The sequence below is a fragment of the Patella vulgata genome, chromosome 5 (assembly GCF_932274485.2).
Source record: "Patella vulgata chromosome 5, xgPatVulg1.2, whole genome shotgun sequence".
In the NCBI taxonomy this organism is placed as follows: Eukaryota; Metazoa; Mollusca; class Gastropoda; family Patellidae; genus Patella; species Patella vulgata.
The window spans coordinates 38,029,216-38,046,538 of record NC_065883.2 but is presented as its reverse complement, the minus strand read 5'-3'; the positions used below and the strand labels follow the sequence as shown (position 1 = coordinate 38,046,538).

Sequence of the window (17,323 nt, the reverse complement as noted above, 5' to 3'; positions counted from 1 at the left end):
AGTGTGTTAGAATATTTTCAATGACGAATGTAGCCAAGAATTTTGGACAATTTTATGTCCAACCCTTGATGAGTAAGAAATGTCCAAACGTTATTGGCTTCAAGTATTTTGAAATCAGATTCAGTGTGTTAGAATATTTTCAATGACGAATGTAGCCAAGAATTTTGGACAATTTTATGTCCAACCCTTGTTGAGTAAGATATGTCCGAACGTTATTGGCTTCAAGTATTTTACAATCAAATTCAGTCTGTTAAAATGTTTTCAATGACGAATGTAGCAAAGAATTACGAAATTCAAACTCAACCATCCTTAGGTTGTAACGGTGATATACTCAAACGTATTTTTAAATCGCATAAAAATTATGACCTATAGAGTCCACAAAGCTAAAAGTGTGATTTTTCGTACAATCAGGGGCCATAATCCATGAAGTTTCGGTCCGATACATGCCAATATCGAAAGCAACCGCGATCTTTTGGAGATAAACCTATATTTTAAGTTTCATCAAAATCGGATAAGAATTGTGACCTATAGAGTGTCCACAAACAATTGTGGACGGACGAACAGGGGCGACGCCAATATACGTCCACATGAAAATGTGGGCCTGTGAATATAACAATAACATTAACATTACAACATAATCATTTGATGCAAATAGCAATTCCTATAATCAGTTTTAAAGTGATGACAAGTGTAACTACTAAAATAACTTACTTTTTCAATTAGATCACAGATAACAGCATTGTTAAAATATTCCACTTGAATCCATTTGATACCCTAAAAACACAAAGTACAGCAGAGAATATAATCATCAAGAAAGAAGTAGATTAATAACTTTATTGTAGCAGTATTTTTGGTAGTACAGCTCTTATTGAAGAGCTAGATTTGGCTATTGCAGGTCTTAAATGTTATACAAATTATTATACAAACATGACAAGACCATAATCAACTCTCAATGCCATCAGATGCTCGAGATGATTTTAACTAGATTAGAGAGAGAGAGAGAGAGAGAGAGAAATGGGGTTTAACGTCCACTCGACACAAACTAGGTCATTTCGGGACTAACATATGGTTTAATCTTATTTACATAATTTGCTTGTGCGTAGGGGTCTTTAGCAGTGGGAGGAAACCGGAGGACCCGGAGAAAACCCACGAGGTTGGACAGGCGACCCTACTCCTTGCCACGTACAACCGAACTAGATTAGAACAGTTCGACCATTCAACCCATTCATACTACTATTGCAACTACTGTATGTATTATTAGTAATTGAAAGTTTTGGGAAAATTTTACCTAGACCTTAAACTCTGTGTATCAATCTGAAGTCAATCGGATGGTAACTTTAGCCTTTAGAGTGTCACAAAGTGATCAAGGGCCATAACTTTGGCAGTAATTATCAGAAATCAATAGGATTCTTCGTCTCATGACCTTAAACACTGTGTATAAATTTAAAGTCAATCGGATATTAACTTTGGCCTCTAGAGTGTCCACAAGATTTTTCGAAGTGATCAAGGGCCATAACTCTGGCAGTAACTATCGGAAATCGCTGAAAATCAATAGGCTTCTTCGTCTCATGACCTTAAACACTGTGTATAAATTTAAAGTCAATCAGATATTAACTTTGGCCTCTACAGCATCCACAAGCAATTGTGGACGCCGGACCGACGACAATATACGACCACATTTCAATGTGGGCATATAAAAAGGAACTCAAGTTGGTGGTGTAAAATGTCAATTTATTATATTTGTCACTATGACAATATCTTGATTAGATAAAGATAGGTTACAATGTGGTTTGTCGTGGATGTACTGAATAATACATATATATTCACGCTGGTATTGCTGAATGTTTCAAGGTCACAAGTATTTGTACATTAATAAATATAGTATATATGTTATTGTTGTTTATTACAGTTTATGACAACTGAACATGTTTTCAGATTGTGGTAATAAAGTTTGATTTATAAACATTTGATTTTATTGTTATTTGTAAGATGTATGATAGTTAATATTTGCCAAGGTTGAGTAATTCACATGTCTGGTTGCAGGTATGATTGCATTGAATGCATGTGAACTGCCTGTTTTGTTGTCGTGATTTGATTGGTTGTGAGTGAAACTGTAGTATACGTGGTGGGAGAATCACACATATTCATTGATCATATCATTCATGAATCATTCGTAAAGATATTTCAACTAAATGGGTGTTTGACTGTGTGTCTCGTTGGTTTTGACTGTGTGTCGTTATAATGGTAATCTGTGTGATTATGAGCAATAATTAGTACATTTACTTGTAATTATTGTTTGATTTTTGTAATGTTGATAATCGTGGATGTATAGAAATAATTTGATTATTTGTTAAACATTGTGTTATGTTTTATAGGTATTCTGATTCTGATAATCTTAATGTGCTACAGATACTGTTACCTATATTGTTACTCTGGTCGTTATTGTTCCAGTTAGTTATTTTTTTGGTAATTAAAAGATATACACGAATAACTTATCAACCTTATCATCTTAATCATCTTCTTAAATGTGCCGTGGTGAGCCAAATAGTTAGTGACTGCTGTGTGCGCGTGTACCACCAACTAATCGTCATCTCATCAACATATAAATGTGATTAGTGGTATTTTGAATCGGTGATATTATTAGAGAATAATTACATAAATATATATATATATATCTTATAATTGTATTGATATACATGTATTGTAGTTATATAAAGATATTTAAATTATACTGTGTTTTTGTTAATGTGAACTATAAGTACTTGACTGTCAATCCGCCCCAAAAAGAAGCAAACGTCCAATTTTGTGACAATATTTAATGACTGAAACATGACTTTTGAAGTGATCAAGGGCCATAACTCTGGCAGTAATTATCGGAAATTTCTGAAAATCAATAGGCTTCTTCGTCTCATGGGCTTAAACACTGTATATAAATTTAAAGTCAATCGGATATTAACTTTATCCGGACGGACGGGGGCGACAACAATATACGACCACATTTCAATGTGGGCGTATAAAAATGTCAAACTCTCCTCTGCTACATACCACAGGTCTATTTTTTTTCGACAAAATTCCAAAACTTAATATAATCGAAATCACCTTTTTAAGAAGAACAAATTTAAAGTTTCAACATAAGCGCTCCATAAATACCAATAATTAATTTATACAGAAATTGGAAGATAAATCTATACACAATTGGGTTTTATTTAGAAAGCCGAACTTCATCCTTAAGAAGAATAAATACCAACAGTACATACCAAATCGAGGAATATCTGTTGAAACCTAATCGGCAGTTTATTTTTAGAGAAACTATTTTTTGGACAACTGCACCTTTAAGCCTCAACTATCTTATCTATACTTCGTACATTTTTCTCACGTGGCCCTCTAAACTACAGAATCCATTTATATTCATAGAGGTGACCAACAACCCTTCTATTTACTCGGAATACAATCTACCGCCCATCAGCATCACCGATTTCACAATCCAGAGAGCTGAACCACCAGCTACGAAACTACTCCTAACCACGCAGTTTAGAGACCAATCGCAGCAAACTCCATACGTATATTCTAAATTTTGTCTGTACATCAATTTTTATTCATATTTATCATTATTTAAAATTTTTATGTACATTAATGATCTTAATTTGTCTATATTTAAATCATTATTATTTTTATAATCCCAGTATAGGGATTAATATTCCTCAACGTTATGTGCATGCGCAATAATTCTATTGTCTATATATACCTGGTAACGTGATCATTTTTGTAACCAGTTGATAATGGGCAAACGCTTTTTATATCTACACAGTCTTGTTAGCGGGGATTTTTTTACTATGATTTATCTACAAGGAATGGTTCCTGTTTTTCCTCCGATGCATCACTGAGATCCAAACTTGCCTGCACTGTTATGGGGACTCTTCCGCCCTTCTTTTCCTATCAAGTGTGAGGTTTTATTGTCTCCTTCTTGGGATTATTCATAAAACTAAAGTTATCGTGTCCCAAAACATCAACCAATCAAATTGCTTATCTCTGCTTACCCTAAGCAGAAAAAGCTCATCTTCGAACTCCATCAAGGCATTCACCTAATAAACACCTACACCAAGTTTGAACATTCTAGCTCAATTGGAAGGAGTTATTGTGTCCCAAAAAGTATGACGGACCAACAGACTGACAGACAGATGAACGAATCTAACTTAATAGTCCCCTGCTTTCTTCAAAAGGCGGGGGACAATAAAGCTATTCCACACACACACACATATATTTTGAATGGGATTTATGTTTTAAAATAAAGAAATTAACAAGCTAGTCGACAAATATTTAGATTGGAATAGTTTAAATATTTAATTGTTTTAGACTGGTGTGAATTTGAAAAAATGTATGGGTCGGCAGTAGTTGGCACGCTTTCATTCTATCGTATTACGACAACACATAATTTTGTAGGAATATTACCGACATAAATTTGAACACCATACGGGAATTAAATATGAAAAATAACGAGGTGTACCTATCTATTTCATTACGTATGAATTTGAATATTTTGTTGACACATGAAACCACCTACTTGGATAACTATAAGAGTTATGCCCCTTTATTTTTGGTAAAAATGTCAGACAAGAAAATTTTTGAATTAGCAACACTGACAACCTGCTGTAGACTTTCCTAAAGATAGATAAACATGATCCAAACAGCAAGTCATCCTCTTTCCCATTCCAGAAATACATATTCCAGATTCTGGGTTATGGTCATTTTAATAATGGAGGCTAGGCTCATTTTAGCCGAATCCGTATCTCAGGAACCTTTCGTCAGATCACGCTAAAATTTGGAATATCAGGTTTTTCAGCCCTAATAAGCATATAAACCAAATTTCGGCAAAATCGAAGGAGGTACATTTTAACTCTTTGGGTGATAATTGACATGGAATGACCCAAAACAGAGATTTTGAAAAAATCGAAAAAAATATTGAGATGGCATGCGACAAGAATGGTTTTAAAATGTGCTAGAGACATAAACACAAACTATAATTCCACAAAGTTTCAGATTTTTAGTTGCTCACCTACCGGGTTCAATCGGCTCCAAAATACGAGGCAATTTTATAAATTTTTTGTCTGAAACCATATTCAAGGTCAAATTTCTGGGAATCTAGTGAAAACTGATGCATTTTCATGTTTCTTACGAAGTACTATTGGCAATCTCTAGATAGGCCAAAATTTGAGTCTATATCTATTACTTTGTAGCTGCTGGAGCACAACAAAATCAAGAAAATATACAATTACCCCACCCCCACCCCATGGCCAAGTAGCAATAGCAGGGCTAACGCTGTCGGTCGTCAAAGAGGCAATTTGTGATAAAAATATGAAAATAGCGATTAAAATTTGATAATGGCAATAATTTTGGTGAAATGGTTTTAGGGTACTGGTATTTCTTTTTGAGAAATGGCGATGATATATATAAAGCCTGTTTCAAGTCATTATTTACTCCTAATAATTAATCCAAGTGGTGATTATTTGATGTTTCGTTTCGTCTTAAAAAAAATAAATGGGAATAATCAAAATGGCCGACGATCATTTTCGAAGAGAATTAAATATTTTGACAGTTGAATTCCGTTTACTGTGGCTTCATATGGCATGCAAAATATACAAGCATGCCCTAATCGGATATTATTATTTCGAATTATATTATAACCACTGGTCGGAAACATAAGAATGACTCTAATAGCGACAATTCTCGAGTGAGAAAACAGTCCATCATATATTTCATTACGGCCACCAAAACGCTTTATTTACAAATGTAATTGAAATTTCTATCATTCAATTAGTAATCAGATACTGTTATGGTACCTGAAAATAACAATAACCATAGTTTACAGGCAAAACATAAATTTATAGAAAATTGACAATCCTTAGATGAGATCTGACGTAAAATACTGAAAATATATTGTGCAATACAGTGTGTGAAAAGACTAAAGTCACCAAAAATAGAGTCTGATTTTAGTAAATCATCTTAAAACTGGGCTAATGTTTTATGTAACGACGGATTTTGTAAGTTGTTGTACATTGTATACCGGTAATGAAATAAAATTGTTACATGTGATTACACATTTTTGGCAAATAAAATATTTCAGTTGGCAGAAAAAAAATATGAACATTTTTTTATATAAAAATTATTATTCATTTTGTCGGAAAAAAATTGAAAGCCAGTGTGAACCCTGAGCAATAGCATGCGAAAGCTACCACTCACTTGTAATCTGATTGCAGATTCATAATCTACACAAAAAGTTCCTTCAGACTACCAAATTTGAGCCCTATATCTTCACTAGAACGGTAAAAACAAGATATCTGAAACTCAAGTAATTTATTGATACATATAAACTCAAATGCCCGTACCTCAGTCAATTTTCATGATACAGACCACAAATTTTGCACAGTTTTTAGTTTTTACATATACAATAACATATATATTTTTCCAAATTTTTTCGAGGGGGTCGATTTCTCAACTTTCGGAAAATTGACCCACGTGACATGGAATGACTCTATATTTCAAGTTTCATCCAAATCTGATAGAAATTGTGACCTGTAGAGTGTGAATCACTTTTTTTCCCAAATATTTTATAACTAGGTGGTTTTGTATGTATAATATTATGCAATACTATGAACTATTGTTTCACACAATGCTCCCAAACGCAAAAAACAACGGCACGTGTGCACAAAAAAATATTGCACGAGATGCACATGAAAAATCCAATATTCACGTGCAGCATTGTGTGTGAGCCCTTTAAAAGCATGTTTTCAACTTAATGTGCAGTACATGAACCGTGAAACGTCAATCTGTCGTAATTTGTTGTTGGACGTGTGAAGGAATCGAGCAAGAGATGCCGAGACTTACTGAAAATCAACGGAATGAAGCCATGGGAATGTCCAGGGCTGGCATGTCTACACGTGCTATTGCCAGACACTTCAATTGTCATCACTCCACTATTGTAAGGTTGGTGGAATGTGTTCAAGTTACTGGATCAACACATGACCGTCAACGTCCTGGTCCACAACGCGTTACAACCCAGGCTCAAGACCGCTACATCCGGGTCACTCATCTGCGTGACAGATTCCGCCCAGCGACTCGAACAGGTGCAGCAGTCGTCGGAAAACAAGGACCAGTAAGTGCCAACACCGTAAGACGTCGTCTAAGAGAAGTAGGACTCCTTATATTGGAGCTATCCTCAGGGATCATCACCGTCAGCGGCGTTTGATATGGGCTCAAGGACACCAGACATGGAGAAGAGTAGACTGGCAAAGTGTGCTCTTCAGTGATGAGAGTCGCTTTCATCTTTATCACGCTGATGGCCGTCAAGGTGTGTGGAGACATCTTGGGGAACGTCTTGCAGACTGCTGCGTCTTCAAAACGAATCGATGGGGTGGGGGAAGTGTAATGGTGTGGGGAGGCTTCACATTTCATCACCGGACCACCCTACATATTTGCAGGGGTCGCATCAATGCTGTAGCCTACGCTGATGGCCGTCAACGTGTGTGGAGACATCTTGGGGAACGTCTTGCAGACTGCTGCGTCTTCAAAACGAATCGATGGGGTGGGGGAAGTGTAATGGTGTGGGGAGGCTTCACATTTCATCACCGGACCGCCCTACATATTTGCAGGGGTCGCATCAATGCTGTAGCCTACCGTGATGATGTCTTGCAACCAATTGTTGTTCTGATGTTTCGAGTGCACCCACAACTTCAGCACTTCCAACAGGATAATACACGTCCGCATACCGCCCGTTTTAGTATGGACTACCTGGCTGCTAACAACATCAATGTCTTGGACTGGCCAGCCATGTCTCCGGACATGGCACCGATAGAACATGTCTGGGATGAGATTGGACGCCATCTGTATCAGAGACCACAGATGCACACCATTGCTGCTTTAGAAGCTGCTCTTGTCCAAGAATAGAACAATTTGCCCCAGGCCTTCTTTCAAACATTGGTAAATTCCATGCGACCTAGCTGCACAGCGTGCGTAAGAGCCCGTGGAGGACACACGCGCTACTGACATCTGTGTCGTACTTTTGGTTTTGACCCCTCTGACTTTGTACCGTTGATTACAGATTAAACATCCATAAGTGTACAAATGTGTTGTTATTGATGTGTTCCTATTTGAATATTGTTTACAATAAGAAGCAAAATAAATAAGATATGTTTACAGGATCATTTTGTTATACGAAAAACTAAGTGATGCGTTTTCCATGGCGCTCAGTATACGTTCACATGAAAATGTGGGCGTATAAAACTCAAATAATATTAAATGAATAAAAAATATAAAATCTACAAACTTCTTTTACATATTCTTCTTGTTCTTCTTTTAAAGTAAGTTCAATAAATATCTGTTGTAGTTTCTCATTACAATAGTTGATAATAAACTGTTCAAAACTGTTGTTCTGGAATGGGAAAAATAGTAAATATTATTATGATACAAAAATAAAATGGTTGGAGTGCCCAAGTTTAGATTTGTCGTTGATTCCATGAAGTGTTTAGGTTTTAGAACGTTAAATACTGTGTGATTCAACATGGCGCCCAAGGGGTTTAATATAAAATAGGTACGAAATAGTACCAAATGGTTTATTGCAATGAGAGTCAAGGTTTAGACTATAATGCCTTGGAAATTGAAAGTTGGAGGCGACTGATATGTGTCTCTCTTATGTGGACCGATGTGAGATTGTCCGTTGTGTTAACTGGACGAGTAGGCCTATTCACCTTCGGTTATATGTCAATGTCAAATAAGCAGATTCTTATCAACACGATCGGCTCTGGACCGGTTTGATTCTACGTATCTCTCGTAGTTGAGAGAAAAAGAAGATTTTTTAGCCGAGAGAATATCTTCCGTCAAAATGGTGGTTGATTCCGAGGCAAGAGAAGGAATCACGACCGACCGATTTGATCAACAAAATTTGCCATAACGAGATCGTAAGCAGAGAGTGAGATAATTATAAGAGATAAGGTGGCTATGAAGACCTGGTTATCCTGAATGTCAGTGACTAGTTTCAATCTAAACGATTAGTACAACCCCGGTAAGCGAGCTAGCTACACCGGTAACAAATTCGGCACCCCGCCAATTTGTCAAACCTCTGTACAACCCCGGTAAGCGAGCTACCGACCCCGGTAACACATTCGCAAACCCCGCCAAGGGGTCAACCCCGGTAACCCCGCCAATTAGTAACCATAGAAACTTCACCGGGGTTTCGGAATAGTATAAATAAAAACGCCCAATACGTGAGTCCAATCAGTCTGAAGAGTTCAATACGAACGAAACTAGTCACTGACGTTCGGGATAACCAGGTCTTCATAACCTGTTCGTTTACAAGATCATCCCAGTAGGTGGGCTTTTATTATTATTTGTTCCCAGGAGTAATGCCTTTGGTAGGGTGCTCCACCATAAATAACTATCTCCAAATATCTCGACAAATACACCACAATATTTATATATATATATATATATATATATATATATATATATATATATATATATATATATACCAAGCCTTAAATCAGTTTCGCACATTTATAGTCACTAATTAAATAAACGGTCATGTTGTACTTAATAAGCTATGACCATTTAACCATCAATAAATAATGGACTGAAAAATGGTTACGAGTATCAGCCATAACATTTGATTAAAAACTAATTTATGTGCCCTTGTTTTGAAATCAGTCTCGCTTAACCAGTTTACCGACCATTCTCCGTCTGATTGACAGGCCGGAATAATATAATCAGGACTACTTTTTTAAGAAACAACAGAAAGCTGGAACAAGAAATTGAATTTAGAAGCACGCACGTTAGGCAACTCAACAATTGTTTTAAGAACCATGTAAAAGTAAAAAGTAAATATGACCGCTATTCAGAATCGTCAACAACAGATTTTTTTACAGCTGTAATAGTTGATAGACTCATATTAGACACTTGCGCTGACTGCATGACTAGCCAGAAATCACTTCGAGACAAGCCACTTTTCGCTGCATGGGGCACGCTACCTTTGGTTTGGATTAAAATTATCACAAACAGGCCCAGTTCATTTTTTGGGGTAAAAATTGGACTTGTCAAGTACATATGATCCACTTAAAACCAACTATTTAAGGAATGTTTTTCTAATACAAATCCAGTTTACTGTGCCCGAGGGGCGCTGGAATATATTTTTTCATAAATGATTTCTCTAAAATTGAATATTGGTCAATACTTTGGTAAATATGACTATTTATTGGCAAGTCTGATAGATACCGATCTTATAACCTATGATCATCTCATCTACAAGTGATTGTATTCCATATAAATGATGACGACGATGATAATTATAAGTAGCCTAAGTTAGCTAGTGTACCTGAAAAACTTCAAAACCATAAATATCTAAAACACCCATCACTTTAGTCTTGACTTTTCTCTTTACCTGTTAAATAAAGACAACATTTATCCGAATTAATAAATATTCAATAAAACATCTTGTTGTTTTGAACCATAATGAAACCAGCAGCTGCCAGGCAGGATACGCTCACATTTTGCAAGAGATGGATAGAGAACAAGCTAAAAACAAAAATGATTTTCATACAATCAGGGGCCATAATCCAGAAATTTATGCTCTGAAATGTGCAAATATCAAAAGGGACTCAGATTTTTGGAATATAAAGATATTTTTTAAGTTTCATCAAAATCAGATAAAAATTGTGACCTCTAGAGGGTACATAACCTTTGTATTACATACTTATACACAATTTGCATACAGAGCGACCATTTTGTCAGGCACTTTCATTTCGATTTTCCCGAAATTCCAATCTAACCTTCATTTCGATGGAAAGCTGATATATCTAGAGAATCCACAACTATTTAATGTGTGATTATCAAAAGGCAGGCCACGAAATTTCAAATTTTGGCGTAACCAAAAAAATGGTTGTGGGTTGATGCTCTGCGTAACCATTTTCTTTGGTTATGCCAGATGACCATTGCGTAACCAATTGGTTATATAAAATGGTTGCACAATGTACATGTTTTATCCAGATTTAAATGGTGTTATTATTCATTTCCTCTTGCAGTGAATGTATTTTTTAAGGAAATAACTTGACTAATTTATATTCTTTTATATTTAATATTATATTTTGAGGTTAAGTGTGTTACACGCAATGACACTGACAAATGATCACGGCACAAGTAGTTTATACGTAGACGCGAAGTAAGGGTGACATCTACCATTCACCTAGTTATGGACGAAGAACAATACACATCTATTACCACATAAAATTTAATGACATCAAAAACTCACATACACTTATTATACTCGTAGACAATACCCCCGTAGACAATCCATTCAACAGTGATCTGATTATCCAGAAAGTATCGTACCACCTGAGAGAATACTACTTTACATATAATACATAGCCACATGACAACTATATGTTATAAATATCTTAATGGTAAAGTCTCACATAAAACTAAATAAACATAGTTCAAATATATAAAATTAAAGATTTTGAAACATAAATAATATCAAAATATACCTATTTAAATAAGTAATAAGTAAAACTCGATTTTAATCATGAAATAGAGTTAACTCCCCTTGATTACCCTACTTAACATTAAAATTGACTACCTCTCCCAACCAGCGGCTGCCAGGCAGAATACGCCCACATTTTCGAGAGATGGATAGAGAACAAGCTAAAAAGAAAGTGATTTTTCCTACAATCAGGAGCCATAATTCAGGAAGTTACAGTCTGATATGCGCGAATATCGCAAGGAACCAAGATCTTTGGGTTATAAACTTACATTTCAAGTTTCAACAAAATCAGATAAAAATTGTGACTTCTATAGAGTCTACAACCTTGATATACCATGTTTTTACGCTATTTGAGAACGAAGAGCAGCCATTTTGTCTGTCAATTTTGGGCTGAATTTCACGAAATTCGAACTCAGCCGTCCTTAGGGTGTATCAGTGATATAATAATACGATTTTTTAAATCCGATAAAAATTATGACCTCTATAGGGTCCACAAGCTAAAAACACGATTTTTTGTACAATCAGGGGCCATAATTCATGAAGTTACGGTCCGATATGCGCGAATATCGAACGGAACCGAGATCTTTTTGTTATAACCTTACATTTCAAGTCTGAACAAAATCAGATAAAAATTGTGACCTCTATAGGGTCCACAACCTTGATATACCATATTTTTACGCTATGAGAACGAATGGCGGCCATTTTGTCTGTCAGTTTTAGTCCGATTTTCATGTAATTCGAACTCAGTCGTCCTTGGGGTGTAACGGTGATATAATAATAGGTTTTTTTAAATCGGATAAAAATTATGACCTCTATAGGGTCCACAAGCTAAAAACGCAATTTTTCGAATATCGAAAGGAACCGAGATCTTTGGGTTATAAGCATACATTTCAAGTTTAAACCAAATCGGATAAAAATTGTGACCTCTACAGTGTTCACAAGCTAAAAATGTGATTTTTCGTACAATCAGGGGCCATAATCCATGGAGTGACGGTCCGATACATGCCAATATCGAAAGGAACCGAGATCTGAGGGTGATAAACCTATATATCAAGTTTCGTTGAAATCGGATAAAAATTGTGACCTGTAGACTGTTCACAAACAATTGTGGACGGACGGACAGGGGCGACGACAATATACGTCCACATGAAAATGTGGGCGTATAAAAACTACTAAAGTATTTCAGGCACATGCAAAATATGACCAAGGCAGTGTAAGGCAAGTAAAAATTGAATGTTTTCCCTACAAAAAATATCATACGACATCGTGCCTTTCTATGCAACGCTATCAAAGTAAGTTTACTGAGACGAGAGTAAAAGCGGTTAATACAAATTTAGGAATGTTAAACATGTGGCAAAATGCAAATTTGTCACAAGTGTTTATGACTTTAATCCCACGGTGTCCCCATTTAAAGTAGCTAAGTCTCTAACTCAGTATCATCCAAAGTCTTCGACATTGAAAACACAATTTTTTTGTCAATTTAAATCAACATTGGTGTTGTTATTGTATCTTGAAAAGATGTGCTTCTGATATCCATATATATAACACATAATAAACACTTTACGATTGGTACACGAATCATGTACCATAATGCGTTTCAGCGTCATTTGGTAAGGGACTCGAAGAACGAGGCTAGACATATTCCACAAGTCATGTCAAATGGTGAGGCCATATTCTTATCTGGAGAGAATGTGCTATAAATACTATCGGTGTAGACTGGACTAACCAGATGCTAGAGATTGACATTCAATTGAGACTTCTGGCATATTTCGCCGAAAATAACTGATCATGATTTGAAATTAGAGTAAAAACGAAAACGATTGAATGTAAATCAGTTTATATACATTCATATAACATTATTATATGCGCTGCGACCCATTTGTGTCAATTTCTAGGTCACAAATATTAGTGATTTAGCTCCTTTAAACGTTAGAAAAATTTGTTCCAATTCACTAAATATAGTAAATCCCTATATTTTAATAATTCTTTTATCAATTGGCTTTTCCAAACATCAAGCGATGGAAACCGACTATAATCAACTGATTAAGAGTCATTCCATGAGAAAACCATGCAAAATCATTCAGAATCTGGAAGATGGGGGGTCGGCAGATCGAGTTCATCTCCGGAGGATTTTATGGACTCCCCCTGACTACTTCACAGCCAGAAGGGCCGATATCAAAATTTCACCGTTATTGAGAAACAGCCTCTTGGTGATTTTTGGCCAATTTTGCCATTTTTCAGGTAATTTTTGGTCAATTTTCAGCCACCTATTGTGGCGAGTCTAGGGTTTGGATGAAAATGGTGGTGATTGGTGATGTTAGTGGGGGTCTTCCTGTGCCCCAGTGTGAAGACCATAAAGTCACATCTATTCTCTGTGAGCAATGATCAGGAAAATTTTAAGATATGGTGAATAAAACAGAAAATATACACCTGCGAAGATTAGCTCTATTTTCTATGATGCGGGGGTAGGTAAAAATATCGAAATGGTTTTATGAACAGCTCGACTCCCTCTATCGATATAAGAAATAAAATCTCTGTCACCTCTCTTCAATCAATGCGAAATCATAAGTCAAAGTTGGTGAATTTTCCCTATTGTAAATCTCGCATGCTCTATGAAATGGCCAACTACTTTCATTCGGGGTAAGCCAGCTCTCTCCGTTTCTTCCCCAAATCATTCGCCCGTGCTCACTGGTAGCAGCTTGAAACCCCCTCGAGCAAAACTAGTCTCTTTGATGAGTCTTGGCATCCAATCCAAGATGGCCGTGTCCGAAAGCGCTCAAAATTGTGGTTTGCCTCATGTTTGGCCATTAAATGTGGTATATATCCCAGATATGACCAAGAGAATCACTTCATACAATTGAAAAAATGTACTAAGGACATTAAGGCCCCCCTTTTAGCACATAACATAGCAATAAGTGATGTGAGAACCGAATGGGAGTTGATTTCTTGACGAAGCTGCATTAAATGGAATATTCCAAAAGGATGCATGCTGCCACATCTAAGGAGAAGCCATACAAAGACCTTGTTGTGTCACTTGGAATCAACTGATTCCTATTGGAATGGCTATGTGAAATAAAATACTATTGGAAAAAAGAAGGAACAAATTGTGTCTTTGAAATATCGATGGAAACCTTGTGTGTGTGCTCGACCACAATCAAATTAGCAGAAAAAAGTTGTGCGGTGATACTCCAGTTGACTGAGTTAAGCGATGGGATTCAGAAGTCCTCAAACCAGCTGCATTGAATCTGATATAGCTGTAATATCTTTACTTAAGGCCAGCTCTCTGCTTTTTTTAACTTTGGCAGCATTAAAAAATTCTTGTTAAATTTAGAATTTTTTTCGTCTATTCTGTGTATATGCCAGAAATATTATGCTGCCCATAATGAGGAAATGGGATGTCAAGAGACAAGAGACCAAGTTCCTACACCGCCTCAGGGTAGTTCCTCAAATAAAAAATATGGCATAGGGTCAAAATTTCAACTTCATCATATGATCATTTTCGGAGCCCAAAATGGATCTTGCTGGGCCTTTTACAACTGAATTTGTACATGAAGGACATTTCTATCAGGGGCCACCTCTCAAAATATTCCAATCTGATTAAAATAAAGATCGATATTTCGTTTTGTTTTTTTATACTTTCGATGACCTACCCTACATGAAGATCAATATTTCGTTTCGTTTTTTTATACTTTCGATAACCTACCCTACATGAAGATCTGACTGGTCACGTCAGAGGTCATACGAGCGGCAAGTGAGCCTATGACGTCAGAAATTTGATTAACTAGGGGATTACCCACAGTTCGTGCAAAACATGCCTAAAGCTCGCTGTAACAGACCGTTTCATTGGCTAATACCTCACACGATTCAGAACACGTCAATGATAACAACTCTTTCAGACCCTAGTGTAGTCAAGACAAGTAAAACAAAATTTTGAACTATAAAAACGAAACGAAATAGGATCTGGGTTTTAATCAGATTGAAAATATTCTTAATATCAACCCCAACGTATATGGGCAATTGAAAAATCTCTTGTATCGAGTCTCTGTATGATGGATTGACTGGGACCAGTTTCAGAAAATTTTACAAATGTTGCCCCCTGCAAATAGTACATTAGAAAATAAGTTTAGTAAATTATTTTATATGGTTTGGTTCTTTCAGGTTACTGTTGGAACTGGTGAAATCTCTCCCACTGCTACATCATCTGCAGCTACTGGTAGTGCTGTTTACATCCATCATCAATCTACTGCTACTACATCATCTTCAGCTATGGGTATTGCAACTGCCACGCTGTCTCTTCCTTCTGTAACCGCTATTGGTAGTGACACCAGTGACAGTAATGACTACCAATAATAGGCCTTGCTCAGGTAATGATGATTACATGCGAATCATGAACCAATCCCAGTATTCTAATTCTGATTTGTTTTGATGTAGAGTTTCAGCGAATTCTTAGCAACCTTCCTAAAGGTTTTGCATGTAATCATCATTACCTGATCTAGGCCTATTATTGGTAGTTCTAAGTCATTACTGTTACTGGTGTAACTACCAATAGCTGTTACAGAAAGAAGAGGCAGTGTGGCAGTTCCAATACCCTTAGGTGCAGATGATGTAGTAGCAGTAGATTGATGATGGATATAAACAGCATTACCGGTAGCTGCAGATGATGTAGCAGTGGGATGGATGTCATCAGTTCTAACAGTAACCTAGAAAATAGAGCTAATTTCCGCAGGTGTATATTTTCGGTTTTAGTCGCCATAACATCACCAATCACAACCATTTCCATCCAAACCCTAGACTCGCTACAATAGGTGGCTGAAAATTGACCAAAAATGACCTGAAAAATGCAAAATTGGCCAAAAATCACCCAGAGGCTGTTTCTCAATAACGGTGAAATTTTGAGATCGGCCCTCCCGGCTGTGAAGTAGTCTTGAGGAGTCCATAAAATCCCCCGGAGATGAACGCGATCTGCCGACCCCCACCTTCCCACCTTCTGCATGGTTTTCTCGTGGAATGACTCTTAAGATCCCTGATGTACATAAACGGCTACTCAGTTAACTGATCATTGTTCGGTTGCAGAGGTGAATCGGTTCCGTTTTTATATCAAAGCTGACCTTCAAAAACCAGGAATGGTAGCTACCACATTGTTTTGGGTCACTGAAGACCACATACATACTTTATATTGCATTTGTCATTTGTAATCATTTTTCCAAGCACGTAGCATGAGATAGCCTCACTCATAGGTGGCGACTGATTGACAAACAATATTTATTAACCTCGGCACTATAAACAAAGTCTCAAAAGGAAACGGAATAGTTTGATGTGATGAAATAATATCAAAATAGACAGGATAGTAAAATCGTTTACATTATCAATCAAGTGATGCCAGTGGGGGTCAAAGTTGACGACATACATACGGGTCATTGGTACTACTGTACAGCATGGCTCTAGTGTAAGGAACACATGTAGTAAATTCTTTGGAAATATAGCCGACAGTTAAATAGTCAAACTCATTTTGAATTTGAAAATCCAAAGGTACGCTTTCAAATATTTATGGCATAATTAATCATTTAAAGAATTAGGGGTGGGGGGCATTTTTAAATCAACCTGCTTGCAACTAGTCAATACGTGATGTCAAAATACGTGATCTGTCAAAATACGGGTAAGATGGAGAAATGAAATGCCAAGAATGAATGGATTTTGTGCTATAATACTAATAATTCAGACCTGTGTCACAAAGTCATCTTGTATAAAAATAAATCAAAAGTGAATAAATTTGTTAATGTAAACAATATTTCAATTTGC

At 36.4% G+C, this 17,323-nt stretch overlaps 1 protein-coding gene across 1 annotated transcript in view; it reads right to left on the bottom strand.

The window, feature by feature from the left end:
* LOC126820653 (unconventional myosin-Ib) overlaps positions 1 to 17,323 on the bottom strand; it is a 287,803-nt gene that overhangs the window by 235,263 nt on the left and 35,217 nt on the right. The window contains exons 6-8 of the mRNA XM_050548748.2: positions 10,361 to 10,426; positions 8,321 to 8,425; positions 712 to 774 (exon numbers count right to left, since the gene is read on the bottom strand). Of these exons, the coding sequence (XP_050404705.1) occupies positions 712 to 774; positions 8,321 to 8,425; positions 10,361 to 10,426 (234 nt within the window). The remainder of the gene's footprint in view (positions 1 to 711; positions 775 to 8,320; positions 8,426 to 10,360; positions 10,427 to 17,323) is intronic.